This window comes from Corvus brachyrhynchos, unplaced genomic scaffold (genome assembly GCF_000691975.1).
Source record: "Corvus brachyrhynchos isolate BGI_N302 unplaced genomic scaffold, ASM69197v1 scaffold3, whole genome shotgun sequence".
Taxonomy (NCBI): domain Eukaryota; kingdom Metazoa; phylum Chordata; class Aves; order Passeriformes; family Corvidae; genus Corvus; species Corvus brachyrhynchos.
The window spans coordinates 163,277-180,974 of NW_008237619.1; the positions used below are offsets into that span (position 1 = coordinate 163,277).

Genomic DNA, 17,698 nt, shown 5'->3' on the forward strand with positions numbered 1-17,698 from the left:
GCACAGGTTGCCCAGAGGAACTGTGGCTGCCCCATCCCTGGAAGTGTTCCACACTAGGTTGGATGGGGCTTGGAACAACCTGGTCTAGTGGAAAGTATCCTTGCCCATGGCAGTGGGGGTGGAATGAGATGATCTTAAGGTCCCTTCCACTCCAAACCATTCTATCATTCTATGATTCTATAAACAAAGAGCAAAAACCTCTCTGACTGTTCTCCCTAAAGGTGATCTTCGAGGCCGAGCAGAGATGCTGAATACAGGAATCCGAATTAGGAATGTGACTAGAAGGGATTCTGGGACCTACCGCTGTGAAATCAGTGCCAAGAGTGAAGAAGGACAACGCCTGGGAGAGGCTACTATTACTCTCACAGTATTGGGTACAAGCTTTATTACTTAGGCTTCTTCAAAGAAACTGGATGATGGGGTGTTGGGGTGTTGAAGGTAGGGTTGTCCACACAGTGTGTGGCTGCTAGGCTTTTGGGTCTTCTTCGGGATGGGTTTATAAACACACTTGCACATGAACATTCTACAACATCACAAAATAGCTTGGCAAAAGTCACGCTTGCATTAGAAAGGGACATAACTAGGGTTTTGTTACAAAAAAGTAAGTTTCAGTTCTCAAAACTGAAATTGCTCAGTGACTGAGAATCTGGATAAGACGATCACAGTGTTTGGCACTGGAAAGTCAGCATCTGTCAACACTTATCAAATATTTATAAGCAGAAGTTCATTCCAGTATGCTACAGTTTCCTCCTGGTTTTGAAGGAGAGAGTCTTTGTGCAATGACAGCCAGACAGCTGGCAATCTGTGGACTTTATTTACAGGAGAGATGGTGGTGCCTGCTGGAGGGCAGTTGTTCTTTGTTGGTCTTTGTCTTCTTAGCCAGTTAGGGAACAGATGGAAAAGTGAATACTGAGCACATTGTTCTCACATTGGGTTAGGTATTTGTCCCACTGGATGAGTGGTAGAGGCCAATAGTTTTCCTTTTTCACTACAAGGGGCAAAAGAAAATACTTGCTTTTGTAGATTCTATATTTGTCCTATTAAAAATAATAGATCTTTTAAAATTGTGTATAAAGTCTCTTAAGTTCTTCATAAAGGATGATAAATGCATGAACTTCTGATTAACACCAACGAGGTAACCCCACTTAATCCTTTTTTCTTCTACTTTCTCAACAGCTTTCCTGTTTTAAATGTGGCTTCTCAATTTAAAGTTGAAATCTTCAGGGCCAAAGGAGAAAGGGAAATGTGTTGTTTACAAACCTTTTTGAAAGTTAATGTGAATTAGTGTTGCACTTGGTTTTCTTTATTTCTGCTTTTTGTCTTAAAATCAACCAAGAAAAAACTATCAATACTTGTTAAGGTGTCAGTTGTTCTTTTAATGTTCCATGGATGCCTTCACACCATTATTTGTCTTCTACATAATGTTAAGTACCAAAAAATAAAAAATTACGTTTCTTTTCTGTTCGCATATTAAAAATCAAAAAAGAGACGTTCATCTTGATAGGAGAAGGAACAAACAGTTCTCCTGCATCTCTGTGGGGGAATGTTTGTTTTTAATTTAAACTGGAATGTAGTAACCCATTGGTTTTGGTCATCAGACTGGGGTTTACAAAGTGCTTATGATGACTGCCAGTCAGTTAATCTGACAATCACTTCTCAAAAGTCAACTCCTTTTAATACAAAAACTCTTTTTCCTCTTCCTCCCTTCAGTTTTTAAATACTAGGGCAGGGAAGGAGGCAATTGCTGGACTACAGATTCCCTGAGTTATCCCATCTCTCTCTGTGAACAAGAGGTTCCATACAAGAAACAAAGTGAAACGAACTCTCTGGGGTTGGATGAAAGTGCACAGATTGGAGACAGGATGACACAGCATATGGTGGGGGGAGGCTGGCAGTAAGCACCTCTTCCATTTTTAGCAACTCATACATTTTACTGTGCTCTCAGGAGCACGATTCTGCCTTCTAACCCTTCTCCTGCACCTCATTTCTATGATGTGGTAGTTATCAAATGTGCACAAGTGCTCACCTCCTCACTATGACTGTCAGCCTGTTGTCATGTGGACAGTACATGTATATATGTAAAAGTGCATGTGTAACAAGTGCAATTTCACTGTCCAGTTGCTCCGACTACTCCAATGTGTGACGTACCCAGCTCCGCAATGACGGGAACAGTCGTGCAGCTGAGCTGTAAGGAAACGGAGGGCTCCCCTCCGTCTGAGTACCAGTGGTACAAGAATGGTGTTGCCTTGCTGGAGAAGACAGGAACAGGCAGTGCTAGAGCAGCAAACATAACTTACACCATGAATAAAAAGTCTGGCACTCTGGTAAGTATAATAACCAACTCTGTCTTAGATAGCTATCAAGGAGACCAAATTTACTGTTCAGTGCAATGATGCACAGGGGTCTTAATCCAAAAACTCACAAGGTCTTTGTTGGAGGTCAGTGTCATGCCGAAATATGTGCTGAGAAATGTAGAAGGTAGTTTCTGCCTCAAACCAGTGACAAGCCACTGACACTGAGTGATCCACACAAATTGGGTGAGGTGCAAGGCTGCAGTAGTGGTAACTGAGAATCTAGAAATACATGACAAATTTTACCTTGTCAGTTGGTAAACTAGTGCCAGGTAAGCATGAGGTCTTGGCATGGAAACGGAGCTATATGTAACAGAACCTTAAAATTTGGAATAGTACCTTCACACACTTCAGGGGGAGTGCACCACTCAGGGCAGTACAGAATCTCTGCAATCCAATGCAATTTATAAGTTCCCATCCAGGACCTGTGAAGTCAGTGGGAATGAGTTGGGACTATAAGTAAGCTTAGTAGGTTCTTTGTTTTAGTTGTAGTTTGCTTAGTGGGCTGTGGTGTTGGGTTTTTTTACTTCAGAACTGGCTGTCTCTCTCTCATTCTTCCCCCACTAGCTGATCCTTCGAAAAAACTTGATGCTACTTACAGTGCTGAGATTTTTCAGAAGCAAAGAGTTGTTCTAAGACTACCCTACTCTTGTGCAAAATCGGATGTGGAAACTGAAGTATGACTAAGCATTCAGATGTTCTGAGGATCCTTCAGCACACCATGGAAATCAGGTGGACTATTCAAACTTAGTAATCATTTCTGAAAATATTGATTAATGGCATACATTAAAAAGAACAGGTAACAAGTCTAATGATTTAAAAAATAGAGACAAACACTGGAATTTACATGAGGTCAGTCTCTGTCATCTCTTTGTTATGGATCAAGTGAGAGCTTTAGACAAGCCCTGCCTTAGGCTTAGATTTTTGGCAGTAGCTCTACTTAGGTGACCTGCACTTAAATCGCTCTGGCTCACAGGTTCTTAAGAATGGACAATTAGGTGTATTATAAAATTAGTTACTTATTGAATAGACAGAAGGTAACAGACAAGAGGCCTTAGACAGTTACTTATTACACAGTATAAAACAAAAGAACTACTAGTAGATTACATAAAACAGTGCATGACATTAAGGTATCTATATTATAGCTAGAAAAGAAAGAGTACAGATTAGGAGTCAATGTAACTTAACACCAAGTTGCCAGTAGTGTACACAGAGTCCTTCCACTCAACCCCTGAGAGAGTAACCACAAAGCAGCATCCTGACTTTGGGGAGAAGACCCCATACATTTCCAGGGAATGTGCAGAGGATTTCTGCTTTGTGAAAATACAGTGTAGCTTTTATAATTTGTAAAGTGAGGTGTCTGTCAGTCAGAAATTCCAGCTTGTCTTTCCACATCTGCTTCCACAGCAAGATGTTTACTGTCAGCTGAAAGCATCAATGCCGTGGCGATGAAATAATTCACTACAAGGCAAACTGTCCTGACTGAGTTACTTCACCAAGGCTCATGTGAGGCTCATGTGAGAGCAAGATGCCCTGAGTTATTGCACCAGCTAACAAGCAACAGATAAGCTCTTCTGTGGCAGGAGGAGATGTCCTGCTACAGTCTCACTTCCTCATTTTCATTTTTACAGTAGTAGTAGTATTTGATAGTGTGGTTTAGCATTCCTCTGCTGGAAGAAGACATAAAGTGCGTTTTTGAAGGGTTGAGAACCACTCAAACAACTCTTTACTTCTGAAAAATTTCAGCCAACAATGCATCATAAGTAGTATGTGTCAAGTTTTTTGAAGGATCAATTAATGGGGTTGTTGTTTTGATAAAATGAACTAACTGTTTGATTTCAGGTATTCTGAAATTAGAGCATATCTAAAAAAGTGGATATTATTGGAAAGTTCTGATTCACTGAAAAAGAATTTCCTTGTAGATACACTCCACTTAATTAAATGTCCATCTAAAGGAACCTCTTAGGCAACAAGCAGAAGTTGAAGGACCAGGGAATGTGACTAGAGAGCTGTTACAAGGTTGAGATGGACCAGAATTTCTTACTTGCCTTCAGGGTTTTTTTGGGTTTTATTTGTTTAAAACTACAAATTCACACACTGACATGTCAAAATTTCTATCCTACAGGATTTTTTTTCCTGTTCTGATAATGGTTTTGGACTCTTTCTTAACAGCTGTTTAATACAGTTACAAAGAATGACACTGGAGAGTATTTCTGTGAAGCCTCCAATGGGATTGGATTATCTCAGAAATGCTCAGTGAAGCGAATGCAAGTTGGTATGTGTTAAAGAAAATAAGGGTGGAAAATAGTCTTGCAGTAGGATTTATGTAATTGCATGGTGCAACTGAGAAGCTAAGACCAGATTGAATTAAATCTTTTTATTTGGCTATGGCATTTGGGGGGAGGAGAAATAAAAAGTTCCTTATCACAGTAATTAGCTTTTAGATTGCCAAACACTAACTTCACAGAAAAGCATCAGCCATATGAGAACATTAATATTTCCAAATGCTTTTTTTGTGGAAGGCTTACAGGAAGAGTGTGCCAGTCCACTGGGGTGTTTCCTTTATATAAAGCCTCCCTTTTGGGATTCTTTCATGGGAGAACTTAATTGGAACAGTCTGTAATATCCCAAAATGCATGAAGGTTTTTGCAAAATATACAGCTGGTTCTTGGAGATATTATAGAAAAGCAAATGGTAACAAATCCTAATAATTACTGCAGAGAAGATCCTGTCCAAGTGTTCTGTAAAGCAGTACATGGAACTGCAAAGTTTCATATGGTGCTTTCTTGGAACTTAGCTGAAAATCAGTGTCATGGCTTTTAATGCATTCCTGGTGGATTATGAGCAATTGTTCCTCAAGCTACTGAGATAGAAGCGCTCTGTGAAAATACACACTGAGTCCTAAATTACTATCAGCCTAAATTGTACAAAAATTGATATGTTTTGGGGTAAAAATCTCAACCATATCTTAACATATGCCTAAAGTTGGAATCCAAATAAGTAATTGGAAACATAACAAAAACCTATGAAAATGTTTCTGCTTGTTGATGTTTTTGGTTTTCCTAAAATGGATGATTGTCTGAAGCTCTTAGTGATTATATGAGGATATGGGCATGGTCTTTGTCATGGTTGAACTCAAGCCATCACCTTCAAAATAAAAATGGATGTTTCAGTAGCCTGGTGTAGAGTTTAACTTCAGGCAACTCTGCTTTATTGTGTTGTATTTTAAAAGCCTTGTTATTTAAAAACTAAAAGTAATTCTGTTTTAAACAACTCATTTGAAGAGTTCTTTAGAAGCGGAACCCAACCGTCATCAGCTGTTTCAGTTGTGTTAAGCAAATTAACTATATGAAAAAACTTGCTTTAAGACTTATAAAGATTTCAAGGTATTTTCCCTCAGAGAGATATGACTTGGGTAATACTTACCTGGGGTAGATATGATGAGGAGTATGTATCCCTTGATCCTTCTTACTCTTTCCTTACTTTTGACCCAAACTAAGCAGTTGATATGTACCAAGCACTTCTGTTAAAGTGGCTGTGACGCAGTAGTGCTTTTTTACTGATTAAATACATCTAAGTATTACTAATTAACTTACGCATCTTGGGCCAAAGACCACCTATAGATACAAAAGATGTCTGTGGTAATTAGGGAAAAGTCCAGCCAGTGGAAATTTTTACAATTTAGAACATTTGACTTCTGTTTTATAATTACAGATGACCTTAACGTAAGTGGTATCATTGCGGCTGTAGTATTTGTGGCTCTGGTGATGGTACTGTGTGGCCTTGGAGTATTCTATGCCCAAAAAAAGGGCTACTTTGCAAGTAAGTAGAATAAAATCACTCCTTCCTTGTGTCAAAAACTGTCTGTGTTTAGCAGAGTTTCCATGACACACACTCTTGCCTAGAGAAGCTGTAGATGCCCCGTCCCTGGAAGTGTTCAAGGACAGGTTGGAGGGAGTCCTGAACAACCTGATCTAGTGGAAGGTGTCCCTGCTTACACAGGGAGTTGGAACTAGATGATCTTTAAGGTCCCTTCCAACCCAAACCACTCCATAATTTTATAATTCTGATGACATGTCCTCTTTTCCATGAAGGTTCTAACTCTGTGGTACTAAAGCTGGAGAGCATTAAAATAGCAGCGTTTTGTGCAGACATTTTTATTCTGCTAACATCTACTGCAAAAGGTGCTTTGAAAATGACATGGAGATGTTTGTGCAGTTGCTTAAGGCTACCAAACAACCACCTCGAGAAAGCAACGAGCCAGACCCTGGTTCCTGGAACCTTTCCACCCTAGTTTTGATAAGGAATGCCTAAGAAAGGCAACATAAAAATACGCCAGTTTTAGTCTACAACACCTGACCAGCTGAGGTCTGATGAAAGGGAAACTAAATTAACTGTCTTCTCCTCTGGGTCATGGAAAATGTTTGCTTTTAGGGATTACTGCAAAAAGCTTGACACCCAGCAACCCTCTCTGTAGCCTTTACATCGGTACCTGTAGGGTTGAGCACAGCAACAATGAATGCCAAACATCAGGGTCTGAAAAGGTCAGCTGCCTGAAAGTATCAGAGGCTACAGAGCTGCACGTTAGAGTTGGAGCTTCATTTACCCTTGAAAGCAACCTAATCTTTCTTCTTCTTAAACTCACTGGACCAAAAAGAGACAATTGGTTCAGAAACTCCTTCTAGAAACTGAAGAGCTGAATACTCTAGGAATAACTATTTCAAAGAACTTTAAATCAGCTAAGGAAACTGTTCTTGTACTAATTCTTTTTTCTTTCTTTTTCAGAAGAAAGCTCTTCCCAGTAAGTATCTTGATGCAAGTAGTACATAAATCACTGCAAACTTCATTTACATTTCAGATGATTTAGTAACCGTAATGATTTTTATAGCCTTTCTAACATGATTCTTGTGCAATAGCTTTCTTGACACTGAGATAAACCTGATCCTACACAACAGCTGTTTTCCTTATTAGAAACCAGTGTCCTGGTCAGAAAGTGAATCATTACATTACTGTGGTAAATATGCAGAGATGTGTCTTTTTACATAGTTACAGCTTACACTTCTAACTCAGCCATAGGTATTCATGTGTCTCCTCTTCAAACTAGACAAAAGACAATCTGAACCAAATTGAACTGCTCTCATATCCATATCTACAGGTTATTTCAGGAAGTGTTTTGTAAAAATATGACTGGTGCAAACTTTCTGACAATGCCTGGTCTACTCCTTTGATATGGATTTATTTCGCTCAAATTTCTTAGTAGCAAGTCAGAGTTATTCAAGCTGTTTTAGTTCTGGCCATGAGCTAGACAAAAAGTGTAACTGGACGACTTGAAAAGACAAGCTAAAGAAGGTGATTGGCAGTGGTTTATAAGATAATGACTGATACCTAAAAACATTCAATGGATTTATTATTGTAACTTTTTTCTAAGAGGTGGGGGGAAAAACACTGGAGGATTGCTGGAAATCTGGAAAAATGCATTCATATATAAGGTTCCCAAAGTGACAAACCCAACACCAGAAAAGTCACTATTTAACCTGTATTCCTTTCCTGCTTTGTTAACAGAAAGAAGACGAACTATCAATCTACAAGTGAAAAGGCAAGTCTTTTGTGTTCAGTAGTATGTTTTAAAAGCTTTAGATATCTTCAGATATCCTTAAATATCCTTAGATGTGTAATGTCTTTGCACACATACACAATTCCTCACTCCTGCCATGCTGTACCTGTCACCAGTACCTGGAGATACTTTATCTCTGTCTGCATTTACAGCTTCCTGTTGCACAGTCTCAAGTGCCACACAACTACAGCACTTTGCTCCATACTTTGCATCTTCTTGTACATATTGATTAACTAACTGAGACACAGTCCAAGACAGCAGTGAGAGAAAGATTGGCCCTAACTCTTCTAAGAATAATGTGTGTCAAAAGACTTGACTAAATATGGAAGCTGAATTTACTGCTTCCACCCCACTTCCTTGAGTGGGCCCAAGGGCTTTAACTACACATACATTGTTCCAGCTTTTCAGATTGGTGCAAAAGGAATGGAGCTCTAAGTAAAACTTCAACTAGGACTGACTTAATATTACTCTCTACAGTTAAAGGACATTAGGAGTTTAAGTAGCGTTAGTAATACTAATGTAACCTTAAAAGATCCCTGAACACCACCCATTTCCTTAATTGAAACAAAACATACTAAATTGCATGAGCTTATTCCTTGACCTAGTATGTATATAAGAAACTTACTGAGACCAACTATCTGTTTGCTCTGAGTGAGAAGGATAAAGCTTTGAAGAGCTATGGTATCTATTTATTGGTGTTAATGAACTTAAAAATCAGATTCTGAACAGAGATGTTTGATACTTGTCTTTATGAATAGGTTACTACTTCTGTGTAGAGTGCATTTTGTAGACCTCCCATCCCAGAAAAGAATAAACATTAACTAATAGTGCATCGGACACATTTCTTGTCAATCTTGATGCCTTTGTTTCTTCTGAAATGTACACTAAATATTAACCTGATTAAAATCTTTGAATTATTATTTATGTAACCTTGTTTGTTTCATTTAGGATTTCAAGCATACCAAGTCCTTTGTTATTTAGAAGATTTCAGCCTCTGTGAGGGATATCAAATGACTACTTGTTATACAAAAGTATCAAAGTGTCCTGGTTTCAGCTGGGATAATTTTCTTCATAGTAGCTGTGTTTTGGATTTAACATGAGAATAAAGTTGATAACACACTGATGTTTTAGTTGCTGCTGAGTAGTGCTTATTCCAAGTCAAGGAATCCTCAGATTCCCATGGTCTTCCAGTGAGGAGGTGCAAAAGAAGCAGGGACAGAGCACAGCTGGGACAGCTGATCTGAGCTGTTCAAACAGATATTCATAGAATCATAGAATAAGCTGAGTTGGAAGGGACCCATCAGCATCATGAAGTCCAACTCCTGGCCCTGCATAGGACACCCCAAGAATCCCACCATGTGCCTGAGAACGTTGTCTAAACCCTTCTTGAACCCAAACAGGCTTGGTGCTTGGTGACCACCTCCACACCAGAACATCATGCCCAGTATTTAAACTGGGGAAATTGGCCAGGGGAAGCCGACTGCTGCTGGGGGACAGGCTGAGCAGTGGTCAGTGGGTGGTGAGAAACTGTTGTGCTGTTGACTTTCTTGGGCTTTACTCCTCTCTCTCCTTTTCATTACAATTAATATTAATTGTTGTTGTTATTATTATCATTAGTATTATTAGTATTCTATTTTACTTTGTTTCAATTATTAAACTATTGTTCTCTCAACCCACCAGTTTTACTTTATTTTCCCAGTTCTCCCACTGGGGCTGAGACAGGGGCAGTGAGCAAGCAGCCACGTGGGCCTGAGCTGCTGGCTGAGGTTAAACCCCAACAGTCCTCTTTGGCACCCAACATCGGACTCAAAAGGTTGCGATAAAACCAGATCTGACTAGAGCATATTAAAAAAAATTTGTTATAAGCCTTCATTGTATTGGTTTAATGGTTGCTGGTCACCATATTGATTCATTTGCTCTAGGCCTGTGTTTTTCTCTGTTGTACTGGCTTGTGATATGATAGAATGGCTGGTCATAAGCCTGCATGGGGTGTCCCTGCCGTCCTTTGGGAGCCACCTGGTGGAAACAATCCACAGTTACATCTACTGCCTTTTACCCTCAGAGAGCCAACCCACGGGAAAAACACCTTCCTTCCCCTCCAGGATGATTACAGTAGCATTTGAGAATTTTAAGGACTTTGCATATCTTGTCACTACCCTTGAAACCAACCTGGTCCTTTCGGTAGCAACCAGTATGTTGTTGCGTATGGTTCAGGCCTTCTTTAGATTGAAGAAATGATCTGTGGCTGCCAAAACCCCATCAACATGTACTGTGCCTACACAAACTTCAGGGACAGGCCAACAAGAGGCAACCACTCAATCCTTACTGCTGAGTGAGCTGAGGGATATACATAAATATTTCAGCTGCTGTCCTGATGAGCACATTACCACCTAGTTGCTCTGATGCTGGGATTAACAGGGCTAGTGGATTGGAATTAGAAGGTAGGAATCACTTTCTAGGAAAGCAGGCATTGACAAGGTGATTGCATAAGGGATGCAAGTCCTCAGCCTCTGGAAGTGACTCCTGTCAAGCATGAAGGAAAGGTATCCTTACAAGAAAGATGTTACATGTCACCATGCAAGTGGAAAGATATCCAAAGCCTGAGAGAATTAGCTGTGCTAGAGATTATTTATTTTGACCTGGACAATACACGGTTTCCCACAGATCAGACCAATTCCTCTGCACACGACCCATGTGGTGGAAGTTTGTAAAGTGTACCAAGAGCACACACCAACCCACTGGCAACATTAATCTGGAAAGACACCACACCACCATCTGTCGATGCAGTGGATTGCCATCTCCAGGTATATGAAGACAACCTCTTTTCCTCTCTCATCTCATCTGTGGAGAAACTATCAGATAAACTGTCCCAGGAGTTTCAGTGGTTCAAAGAGGGTATGTCCATCTGTATGGACCCACCTCTATGGACTCATGCTAATGACAGTAAGCATTGGCTCAAGAAAGAGGACATGGAAGGTACACACTATGGGATACCCTGGGGGTTTAGCTGGGAGACCACAGAGGGGCCATGAAGAATTGGGATGGCAGACCTACCTTGACCCTAGAGACATGGGTACATGGATTGTGAGGAGAACAGTCCCAAGTGGGGGTTCTTCCAGGAGAGCTGCTACTCCCATCTCCAGTGGATCGTTTCCCAGGCAGAGTAGAAGGGCTGAATTTACTCCTGATCCTATAGAAAGAAATTCTAATCCATTTCTTCAAAAAGTAAGCTCTCTTAGATGCAGTGGGTTTTTAGAGAATGCATATTCCAAACTACAGTCTGATTGTAAGCCCTCTTTATCAAGTCACTCAGAAGAATGATTTCACATGGGGCCCTGAGCAACACCAAGCCTTTGAACAAATTAAGCTAGAAATACTTGGAAAACACTCACAGATGCTTGGGCAAAAGAACGTGGCATTAAGTGGGTATATTGTATCATGCACCAGCTGAGAAAACCAAATGATCCAATGGACTGTTAGACTACACTGAGAGCAATGGGCAGGGGGACCTTCAAACATTGGGATGCACATTGGCAAAGGCCACCTGGTGAGTCAGCACTGGAAGATCTGCCAAGTGGGCTGGCCCTGCCCAATCAAAACTTTTACTGTAGAAGGGAATAAAGTTCCTGTAGTGCACATGAAAAATGTGCTGCAGAAAACAGTTGGGATTATTCCTGCCTTGGGCAAAGGCAAACTCATCTGTAGTACTGTTTTTGCTCAAGGACCTGGGCACACTTGGTAAGGCAGGAGGATGGGCAAGTCTGCTTTGTGCGTTGAGTGGATTTGATTGAATAGCCAGTGAATTGTGTGATGTTAATTGCTGTATAATGCTGTATATTAGCACTTCTATGTCAGCTGCATGACCACCACCGTACTGGGCACCTCATGCCTGTCTCCACCCCTCCAGCTTTGGGGATCTGAACCCAACTTCCCTTAAACTGCCACGCTGAGAATGAACTTTGATGTAACCAGGCAAACAGAACAGTGATGGAATTAGAACTGGCTTCAACATGCAACAGTCCAACACCAAACACCCTCTTTCCTGCCCTGAAAGACTGTTTATGACATTCTTAAGTCATGGACTAAATGAACTCAGTAGACTTCTATAGGGATTGTCTATAGATTAAGGAACTCTGTGTGCGTCCATAAAAAGACGGGAAAAGTGGTGGTGTATTGGAAAGCATGGGACCTGGCATGACATAAATGGTATGGAATAAGCAGCTGATCGATACTTTTCTGGTTTCAGCTGGGAGTTAATTTTCTTCCTAGTAGCTGGTACAGAGCTGTTTTTCTGAATTAGTATGAAAATAATGTAACACACTGATGTTTCAGTTGTTGTTCAGCAGTCCTTACTCTGAGTCAAAGATTTTTCAGTGTGCAATGCTCTACCAGTGAGGTGCTCAAGCCATGAGGGAACAGGGCCAGGACCCTGACCTGAACTGGCCAGAGAGATATAGAACATCATGCCCAGTATATAAACTGGGGGGAAGTTGGCTGGGGGACGGGCTGGGCATCAGTCAGCAAGTGGTGATGAGCACTTGTGCCATGCATCACTTATGCTTCTCAGGTTTTCTCTCTCTCTTTTTCCCTTATTACTACTTTGGTTCAATTATTTAACTGCTTTATCTCAACCAGTGAATTTTGTTTCCAATTCCCTTCCCTACAGTAGGGGGAGGAGACAGGGAGTGAGCCAGTGGCTGTCTTAGTTGCCAGCTGGGATTAAACCACAACACCAAGGGATCTTTTGACCTCTGCTCTGTAAATATTGTTTCCATGTATTACATGCTGAAACTGCCAATACTTAGTCAACCTAGCTGTAATGGAATTTCAAAAAAAACATAAACCCCAAAAAAATTAACTTGCATATTCAATTTAGTTCTGTGTGAAGGCTTCTCATTTTGTTCATATGTACATGCAGCAATACAAAATTCACTCTTGCAGCTTGGAACAATCTATTCAAATAACTTTCATAGATGACCTCACTACTTGTGTCTCAACCATTGTCAAGAGCTCAATTTCTCCTGCAATTCTGATTTACTAGGACTTTGAAATTGTGTTAGATTTGCCAAAATCGCCTCTAAGTGTGTAGCTGTGCAGAAGTAAACTCACTATGCTGACAAAATAAATCTTCCTGTAACTAAAACTCAAGCAGTGTTTTAGTGTCTAATGTGGAAGTCCCTCTCTCTGTAGGCTGCATATGTAATTTCATTCTGAAGAAAAATCATGCCAGTACAATTCAAACGGTAGTATGTAGGCTCTTAACTGTTGATGTGTTTATGTAATTTTTCAGGTAATAATTATTACAAATAAATAGGTCCTCAGAAGCTGAAGTGTTCGTGTCAATAGTTCAGTCACAGAGATTCACACCTTACAACCTCATTAGCAGATTTCAGTTTCTTCTGGAAGATTAACACTTCATCACCTTTGTGTTCATTGATGCAGTGTAGAATTAAGGCATTTGTGCCTATGCTTTTGGCTGTGCAGCTCCATCACTACTGTAGGGCTTTGCTACAGACTTAAGGTTCATGGTGGTTTTTTTCTGCAGAAGCTTTTTGGATAAACTCAACAGAACAAGTAGTTGCTTCCTGGTGTATCATTATGAGTGTTAGAATATCTCAGCATTAAAACATAGCTCACAAAGGAGTTTTGCAGTTAACATTGAGCAGAACTACTCAGCTCCCGCTGTCATGTAAGAGTTGATGATCACAGCTAGGTATGCTCACCATGCAGTTAAGAGCTTCTTCACACCACTGAAATCAAACTGAAGCACTACATTTATTAAATTACAACTGATGCCATATTCAGCAACTCCATGGCTGTACACTGCTGTTCGGTGTACAAGCTGCAGAGATCACTTTGGAGTCTCCTCAAACTTGGGCTCTACAGGAAAAATGGGAAAAAGAGAAAATTCCTATTAGTCTCTTTTTATTCCGTCCTCAAACACCACAATTAATTTGTAATTTGAAGAAAGCTAACCATTATGTTGGCAAGCTAAAGCAGTACGTTGCAGTCTACATCCCCACTTACTGATTAAATGTGGGCAGCAGTAAAGAGTAGCTATGCTGGAGGCAGGTCTTTTCCACCTTGCAAGAGTTATGTATGAAGGCTAAGCCTCAGTAACATTCTGCCACAACAGCTTTTAACAACATCTGGGATAGGGGAGAAGACAGCAGGGAAACTGAAGAAGTCAACCAGAATGCTACTGGACGAGTATTTCCAACATAGCTCTGATACAAGAACAAGTAACCAAGCTCTTCTCTCCCTTTGATTAGTGTATTCTCCATGTACATTAACAGAGAGGAGCACACAATTTCAACTCCAGTCAGCAAGATACTCTCTCAAGATACATGCAAACACTGACCAAGGAGTTCTTGATGTCAAAGGTACAGGATCACAAAGGTTAGGGTTTTGGGCACCTGGGCTACTAATGCCTGCTCTCTTTAATACAAAGTCTAAGGGGCAAGGGTCAGCTTATAGTAAGCATCACTAAGGTAAAAAAATTTAACTTCCTACCATATAATTACTCAGATTTGAAACCTTATTTAAATTAGATCAAGGACAGACAACAATGGTAAAAGAACATAGTTGTGCCTGTCTTTGTTCTGTTCCCATGGTCACACAAATCCTTTTTCCTTACAAAAACAAGTGGAATTTTAATATGCATAGTTTCACATATGACACAGAAATAAAACTGAATATAGAGAAACTACATCCCTAAAATTGTGGAAAAATAAAAAAGAAAAACCATGGATTCATAGATTCTACTTTACAGGTACTCTGTTTTATCTGCACCAGTAAAAACTTGACACCAGCTTTACCCAACTGAAATACTACCAAAACCCAAAACGTTTTTGGGTGTGTTCCTAGTCTAAATTAGAAGTCCCAGACAGTCTGGTCAGAATCACAAGTCACTGACTATGGTGGCTTGGCCTTGGATGGCTGCCAGATACCCACCAAGCCTTATGCTGTCTGCCTTTTCCCTTCCATGCAAAAACAAACTTAGACCACTTAAACAGAAGTCATACCTAAATAGCTGAAGAAAAAGGTTTAATATAATTTAGCCACAAAATATTTTTAAGTAAGAAAGTTAAGTCCTATGTTCATTTTCTGAAATCAGTGGCTTTCTGGAGGAGCCTACAAAATCAAAGAAGTCACAGTTTGGATGATGTAAGACTAACTGATATTCACATTACAGTCTGCTGATCTTTATGACAAGATGAGAAAAATACAGGCCCTAGGCTATTTCTATTTGAGCTCTTTCTTTAGGGTCTCTGAAGGACAATTAACATAGCCTGACCTGACTGCAAGTTTTGTTAATCATCAGTGTAAGGAAAACCACGTCTCTGCTAGAAAAGGCAAATAATCAAAATAGGAGGCACAGGGAATCAGATGTGAACTGTGCAAAAGCGTAAGATTCCCAGAGGGCATTTTACATTAAATTAATGGTACAAATAGAAACTAAAGGGGAATTAAGAAAACCTGTGAGTGAACATGTATCTACTTGCAATTAGAATTCAGTAAGATTGTTAACTCACCCTCAAATTTGAATTCTGGAAACTTGGTGAGATCTCCCTCACCATATGCCCGTTGGAGTCTTGCAAGGGATTCATTCATGTCTTTTTGAAAGTCGGGTCCTGCATCAACAGGCCCTCCAGCTTGCCTAGAAAACATTAAAAATTGTGATTAACAACTCACTTCTAACATTTCACATGGAAAATTCGACATTTTCAAGCCCACTTATGCATTAAAACCTTTTCAACAACGAACCAAAGGAAATAATTTAAAATATTTCCAAACTCAAGCTATAACACCTTAGGGCCTCCTTACCTTACAAATAAACAAGATTCTCAGAGTAAAGTAAAGGTTTTCTGCTATCAGCAATGAAGATCCAACTATCAGGGATGAAAATCCAAGCCTTTTGTGACAAAAGGTGGTCTTATGAAGCAATAAAACTACAGTGATGAACATGCAGGCTCTCAGGGCTTTTAGTTTTGTTTGCTCCAGGTGTGAATTCCTAACAAAATTGTGATTTGCACCTCTTCTATCTCTGAAATAGTTATCTCAGTTAGTAAAGCTTAACTGTTCTTACCAATAGAACATGTTTTGAAAGCTAAAGAAGCAAAAAACCCCCACCACAACCAGAACTTCTTGGGATACAAATATCAGATAACTAAAGTAGCAACTCTTTAGATTGCCAGCACTTAGTTGTACCAGCACATGATCCATGCTTGTAACTGGTAAAACCAGCAAATATCTGCCTCCCTACACAGATGGGTTCCTAAGTAAAGATACACATATCTTCCACCAGTAGAGCTAAGAAGTGTCTTAATTCCTTCCCAGGAATAGTTCCCAAGAATAAATTACACAGAATTACTATAGTTCTATGTAGTTACTATATAGAACTATAGTTTTAGTTTCCTGGTCAGTAGTTCATTCAAACATTACAAGAATCTAAGATTCCAATTGAAGGAACTGCGTATTAACTGCAGATGAACCATCCGCGATTCTCGATTACTTTTGAAGGTTATTTCCATTCAGCTTCTGGAAACAAGACTACAGAGTAACTGTTTTCCCCAACAAAAAAGCCAACAAAAAAGAAAAATAGGGTTTGTTTAGCTTTTTCCCCCCATTTATGGAGCGTGTAGGTGGGTAAAAATTAACATACCAATACATTCATGCGGTGTGCAAGAGACCTTAACTGAGTGCCTTAATTGCCCAAGAAGAATGACATCATATTTTTCCTTTTTTAAGGGAAAAAAATTGGTATTTTCTATTAGATATGCTAGAACAAGCCTTCACACTAGTGAAACCATCACTAAGTGTTGCAGGAAAACGCACCTTAAATATTTAGAGACCAGCCTACAAAACTATCAAATTGTCAAAAATCAAACACTCATGTTTGATACTTTTATGTCAAAATCAACAGGTTTTCCCCCTTTTGCCATCAGCTCCCTCCTTAAGACAATTTCCTTTACTTACTTGCTCTTTGTGTTATACTCTCTGATCTTGTCCAAGAAGAGCTTCTGAACCGGGTCGAGCTCTTTTGTCTTGTTGAAGACTATCGCAGAGAGCCCAATGTTCCTGCGCAGGTGAACAGACACAGCGGAGTGGAAAAGGGAGGAAAGCCGCAAGATCTGCCGCAGGATCATGATGGCACTGCTGCTTTAACCATTAAAAAAACCACCAAAACAGGAATAAAGAATTAGTCACAGGGATATAAATGCATTTTAAAAGCACGAAAAAATAGCTTGGAGCAGAAACCAGAAAAGTATTCAAAGGATATTTTCTATATTAAGACATTATTAAAATAAATGCATGAAGAAGAAAGAAAAATGTACTTTGGACTTGAACTTTAAAGCAGAAAGGTATTCAAAGGTTATTTAAAACAGCATGGGGCGATGGGGAGGAATTCCAGCAGCCACTGAACCCGAGGACACCCTGACCCCACAGGCACAGCTCCGCAACCCGTTCGGTACGGAACCGCGACCGAACAACCCAGACAAACCTGGAATTCCGCTCTCCGCGTTGTTTAAGTAGAAAAAACGTGACACTTTCAAACCAGCAAAGCTCCCCAGTCACCTTGGCCGAACCACCGCCTCCGCTCGACCCCACCCACCGTCCTCGCGGTGCACACCGGGAACCAACCCCCACCCCCGCTCACACCCGGGGTTCGCCCATCCCCATCCCCATCCCCCTCCCCGCACACCGCCTGGCCCCGCTCCGCGCCCACCGG

General features: G+C 40.3%; 2 protein-coding genes across 6 annotated transcripts in view; one reads left to right on the top strand and one right to left on the bottom strand.

The window, feature by feature from the left end:
* The window catches only part of JAM2 (junctional adhesion molecule 2), a 50,325-nt gene extending 37,030 nt beyond the window's left edge, over positions 1 to 13,295 (top strand). The window contains exons 4-10 of one of the 4 annotated variants that reach the window (XM_008631654.2): positions 222 to 374; positions 2,119 to 2,324; positions 4,524 to 4,626; positions 6,066 to 6,173; positions 7,137 to 7,152; positions 7,914 to 7,947; positions 8,914 to 13,295. In XM_008631654.2, coding sequence (XP_008629876.1) covers positions 222 to 374; positions 2,119 to 2,324; positions 4,524 to 4,626; positions 6,066 to 6,173; positions 7,137 to 7,152; positions 7,914 to 7,947; positions 8,914 to 8,946 — 653 coding nt within the window. In that variant the 3' untranslated portion in view covers positions 8,947 to 13,295. Of the gene's footprint in view, positions 1 to 221; positions 375 to 2,118; positions 2,325 to 4,523; positions 4,627 to 6,065; positions 6,174 to 7,008; positions 7,076 to 7,136; positions 7,153 to 7,913; positions 8,886 to 8,913 lie in introns of those variants that run through there. The other 3 variants (XM_017731667.1, XM_017731666.1, XM_017731668.1) reach the window with 3 other exon arrangements.
* Positions 13,296 to 13,716: 421 nt separating this feature from the next.
* ATP5J (ATP synthase, H+ transporting, mitochondrial Fo complex subunit F6) lies at positions 13,717 to 17,620 on the bottom strand. Of its 2 annotated transcripts, none has more exons than XM_008631655.2 (4): positions 17,471 to 17,620; positions 16,945 to 17,124; positions 15,501 to 15,625; positions 13,717 to 13,845 (listed from the first exon to the last, which is right to left on the bottom strand). In XM_008631655.2, exons 2-4 carry the CDS (start codon positions 17,112 to 17,114, stop codon positions 13,817 to 13,819), a joined length of 324 nt encoding a protein of 107 aa, XP_008629877.1. In that variant the 5' UTR covers positions 17,115 to 17,124; positions 17,471 to 17,620; the 3' UTR covers positions 13,717 to 13,816. The 2 variants fall into 2 exon arrangements, with proteins under 2 accessions (XP_008629877.1, XP_017587158.1); XM_017731669.1 differs by having other exon boundaries at positions 16,945 to 17,127; positions 17,471 to 17,585.
* Positions 17,621 to 17,698: the final 78 nt, after the last annotated feature.

Excerpts from the sequence above, each read along its gene's own strand:
- ATP5J (XM_008631655.2), bottom strand. The coding sequence starts at position 17,114 with ATGATCCTGCGGCAGATCTTGCGGCTTTCCTCCCTTTTCCACTCCGCT. Across the intron at positions 15,626-16,944 it reads GAGTATAACACAAAGAGCAA|GCAAGCTGGAGGGCCTGTTG; the intron begins GTAAGTAAAGGA and ends AATGTTTTCTAG. Across the intron at positions 13,846-15,500 it reads TCCAGAATTCAAATTTGAGG|AGCCCAAGTTTGAGGAGACT; the intron begins GTGAGTTAACAA and ends TTTTTCCTGTAG.